General features: G+C 32.2%; 1 protein-coding gene across 1 annotated transcript; it reads left to right on the top strand.

The window, feature by feature from the left end:
• Positions 1-2,863: 2,863 nt before the first annotated feature.
• On the top strand, positions 2,864-3,292 carry LOC108477887 (uncharacterized). Its single transcript, XM_017780361.1, has one exon. The coding sequence runs from the start codon at positions 2,864-2,866 to the stop codon at positions 3,290-3,292; it is 429 nt and encodes a 142-aa protein (XP_017635850.1).
• Positions 3,293-3,906: the final 614 nt, after the last annotated feature.

Below are 3,906 nucleotides of genomic sequence, written 5' to 3'. Positions count from 1 at the left end.
TATGATTATGATATGCATGTGCTTTCCGGACAGGTTATGATATGACAGAGGAAGTGCTATATGGCAACTTGTACTGCAATTATGGTGACTAGACCGCAAATTTATGTATAGTAGCTTAGTTGCAAATATATTAGTGGCACACCAACACATATTGGTGTGATTGGATGGATGGACTCTTGTAGTCTTATATGGTGTGATTGGTTAGATGGAGATGGTGTGTAGTGGTTGGGGATAGGATAGGATATGTTATGATATGATTTGATCCGATATTATATGCTATGGTCTGATCTGATATGTTATACTACTATTCGATATAACATGAAATGTTATGATATGAGAAGATCTGATTCGTATAAATCTTGATAAGGTATGAAATATTTGGAAAAATATGCTATGAAATGTTCTGTTATACATTTATAAATATACTTAAATTATGGGTCAACTCGCACACTGGGCTTAAAGTTCGCAATCTGTATGCTTTGTTTCAGGTAATCCTCCGACCTAGGAATGGACAATGACTCCAGAGCTCGGGTTTCACGATTTCAGATTATGCGCTATGGACTTTTCTTTTTATTTTTTCATTATGGATATTTTGGACTGTTTTGGGTTTTTTATTTTTTTTATGGACTTTTTAATTTTTGGTTAGTTCGTTAGCATTATTTTGATATTTACTATGTAAAGGTTTTAAATGCCTAAAAGTGTTTAACTTATGATAATTAAAAATCAATCGCGGTTTTATACACAAAAAGTTATAAGGTTTTCTGCTTCAAGACTAATTGAGATTCTCCCAAAATGTTTTAGTAAACAAATTTTTTTCAAGTAAGTTGGTTTTGATTTTAACAATACAATTAAGTTGTGAAAATCGTTGTGTTTTCAAAAAAGTTGAAAATCGTTGTGTTTTCAAAAAAGTTGTTCGATTAAATTTTCTATTTGTTAAAGTGGGTTTCCTTCTAAGCTAAATGTTTGTTTCTCTTGCTTGTACGATGTAATCTCTATAATCCGACCGTAACATCTAGGCCGTGTATAGGGTGTTACAATTTCGGATACATCTTGCACAAAACAAAAGTACTTTTTGAAAAATATTATTACCATAAATATTACAAACTGATTCAATTTTCGAAAATTTTAAATTTTCTTTATAACTAAAACTTATTTTTTTTAACATGATTTTTCTAATACTCACCACTAATGCACATTGTCCATGGACTCTCACTATTGCAGATAAGTTGTTGCGGATTGAAGAACTTTCTCATTTGCAACAGTTTTCATGGTTTAAGGTTTATTAGTTTATGCAACTATTCGTTTGCAAACTTGAGTGTATCTTTAATCATTTCTCTTCACTTGTTAATTTTATTTGCAAATAAAGAGACATTATATTTTTTTAACAAGTGCTTATTGTATTTATAATTTTCTATCGAAATAATATGATATAGGTTCAAATCATAAGTGATCATGGGCCGGGCCGGGCCGGGTTCGGGCCGGGCCGGGTTCGGCCGAACCCATACAATTTTTTAGGCCCGTCTACTAGGCTCGGGTCGGGCGGGCCCAGCCCGAAATATGGGCCTAAAATTTTGCCCAAGTCCGCCCGAAATAAAATTACTAAGCCCTAGCTAGCCCATATTAATTTTTTATTTCATTAAATAAAAAATTTTAAAAATAATAAATCAAATATATTTAAAAACATAAAACAAATATTAAAACAAATAAAAATAATACTAAAACAATTCTTAAAACAATACACAAATTAATAATATAATAAAAATGGTTATATTAAAATTTAAAATAATTAAAATAAAATAAAAATATATATTAATATATAATTGGTAGAGCCAGAGCCAAAAAGCTCTTACTCGAGGCTCTGCCCGTTTTCTAAACAGCCTCGTTTTTTGCCCAAGCCCATTTTTCGGCCTATATTTTTACCCAAACCCTCCCATTTTTCTAAGGGCCTTGGTAGGCCGGGCAGCCAAACCCATGATCGGCTCTAGTTCAAATTGCACTAATAAATTATGAATTAAAGCAAAACCAATTAAGTTTTAATTATAATTTTATTAAATTTTTTAAATTATACCTAATTTAATTTTGAGTCACTTGTTCATGTCATTCTTAGTTCGAATCAATTTTCGATTCATATCAATTTTGAGTTCAAATCACTTTTAGGTTTGAGTTTAAATTGTTGGAATTATTACTTTTGATAGTAAAATTAAGTTGGATTGAGTTTTTAAGTAACATACATTAGTATTTAAAGTCAAAGAAATGGAATAAAACTGTTAGTTGATGTGTTTAGGATTGCTATTTCTAGTGTTTGCTATTTTTAATGTTTTCTATTTTTAGGAGTTTTATTATTTGAATTTAGGTTTGATGCTTAACTTTAGGAACATATTGTTAGTAAGTTGTTGTTTTCACTTACTATAAATTATGAACCTTATTGAATAATATTCATCTGTTAAGTTTTCTTTTCTGATAAAATACCAAAAATTGGTAAGCAGAGCTTTTTTCTTAAAGGTCATGTGTTAGTTTTTGTTGCTTTATGGAAGCTAAAATTAATTTCTCTTCAATTACGCCGCCTATTTTTTATGGAGATAATTATTAGATTTGGGTACTGCAAATAGAGACTTACTTGGAGGTTATAGATCTTTGAGAACCAGTGGAAGAAGACTATGAGATTCCTATATTGCCTACCAACCGTACCGTGGCACAGATCAAAACACAAAAAGAAAAAAAGACAAGGGAATAAAAGGCAAAAACTTGTTTATTTGTTGCATTTTCACCAACTATTTTCACATGAACTATGTCTCTAAAGTCAACAAAAGAGATATAGGATTATCTCAAGACTAAGTACTAGAGAGATGAAAGAATTCGTGGGATGCAAGTGTTGAATCTTGTACGTTATTTTGAGCTACATAAGATAAAGGAGACTAAGACAGTCAATGAGTATTCTAAAAGGCTCCTTAACATAGCCAATAAGGTCAAGTTGCTAGGTTCTTCTCTAGCAGATTCAAGGATTATGGAGAAAACCCTTGTAACAGTATTTGAAAGGTTTGAGGCTACCATCACCACTTTAGAGAACATGAAGGATATGTCAATGATTACTTTGACGGAACTCTTAAGTGCTCTACAAGCACAAGAGCAAAGGCGTGTAATGAGGCAAGAAGGAGTCGTCGAAGGTGCCCTACCAGTTAAGCATCAAGATGATGGAAAGAACATGAGGCCAAAGAACAAAAAGATTCATGCTGCGAGTGGAGAAAGCTCTGTATTTAGGAACAAAAGTAAAATTGGAAATAGAATATCATGACTAAAGAAGAATTATCCTCTATGTCAACATTGTAGCAAGAAACGTCGCCCTCTTTTCAAGTGCTGGAGAAGACCAGATGGAAAGTACAAAAAGTGTAACCAAATGGGACATGAGGCTGTTATTTGTAAGTACAAAAATCAGCAACAAAGAGATAAAGCACAAGTGGCAGATCAAGAAGAAAAAGATCAACGTTTTGTTGCAATTTGTTTCACTAGTCACGAAACAAATGAAAGCTGGCTCATTGATGGTGGTTGCACTAATCATATAATACATGATAAAGAGTTGTTCAAAGAACTGAAGAGTACCGAGTCCAAAAAGGTTAGAATTGGGAATGATGACTATATTACAGTCAAAGTAAAGGGAACTATAGCCATTACAAGTTATTCAGGTACCAAGTTCATTACTGATGTTTTATATGTACCTAATATTGATAAAAACCTATTTAGTGTTGGTCAATTAGTAGAGAAGGGATTCAAAGTGAAGTTCATGGAAAAGGCATCTATAATAGAGGATACTATAGGACAGAAGATGTTTGAAGTTAAGATGGTAGGAATGGGAGTTTTTCCCTCAATCTAGTGTAGGAAGAGCAATCAACTTTTCTAATCAAAGAAAAC

This window comes from Gossypium arboreum, chromosome 12 (assembly GCF_025698485.1).
Source record: "Gossypium arboreum isolate Shixiya-1 chromosome 12, ASM2569848v2, whole genome shotgun sequence".
Classification (NCBI taxonomy): Eukaryota; Viridiplantae; Streptophyta; class Magnoliopsida; order Malvales; family Malvaceae; genus Gossypium; species Gossypium arboreum.
The sequence above is the reverse complement of the archived record's forward strand: the minus strand, read 5'-3'. Positions and strand labels throughout refer to the sequence as shown.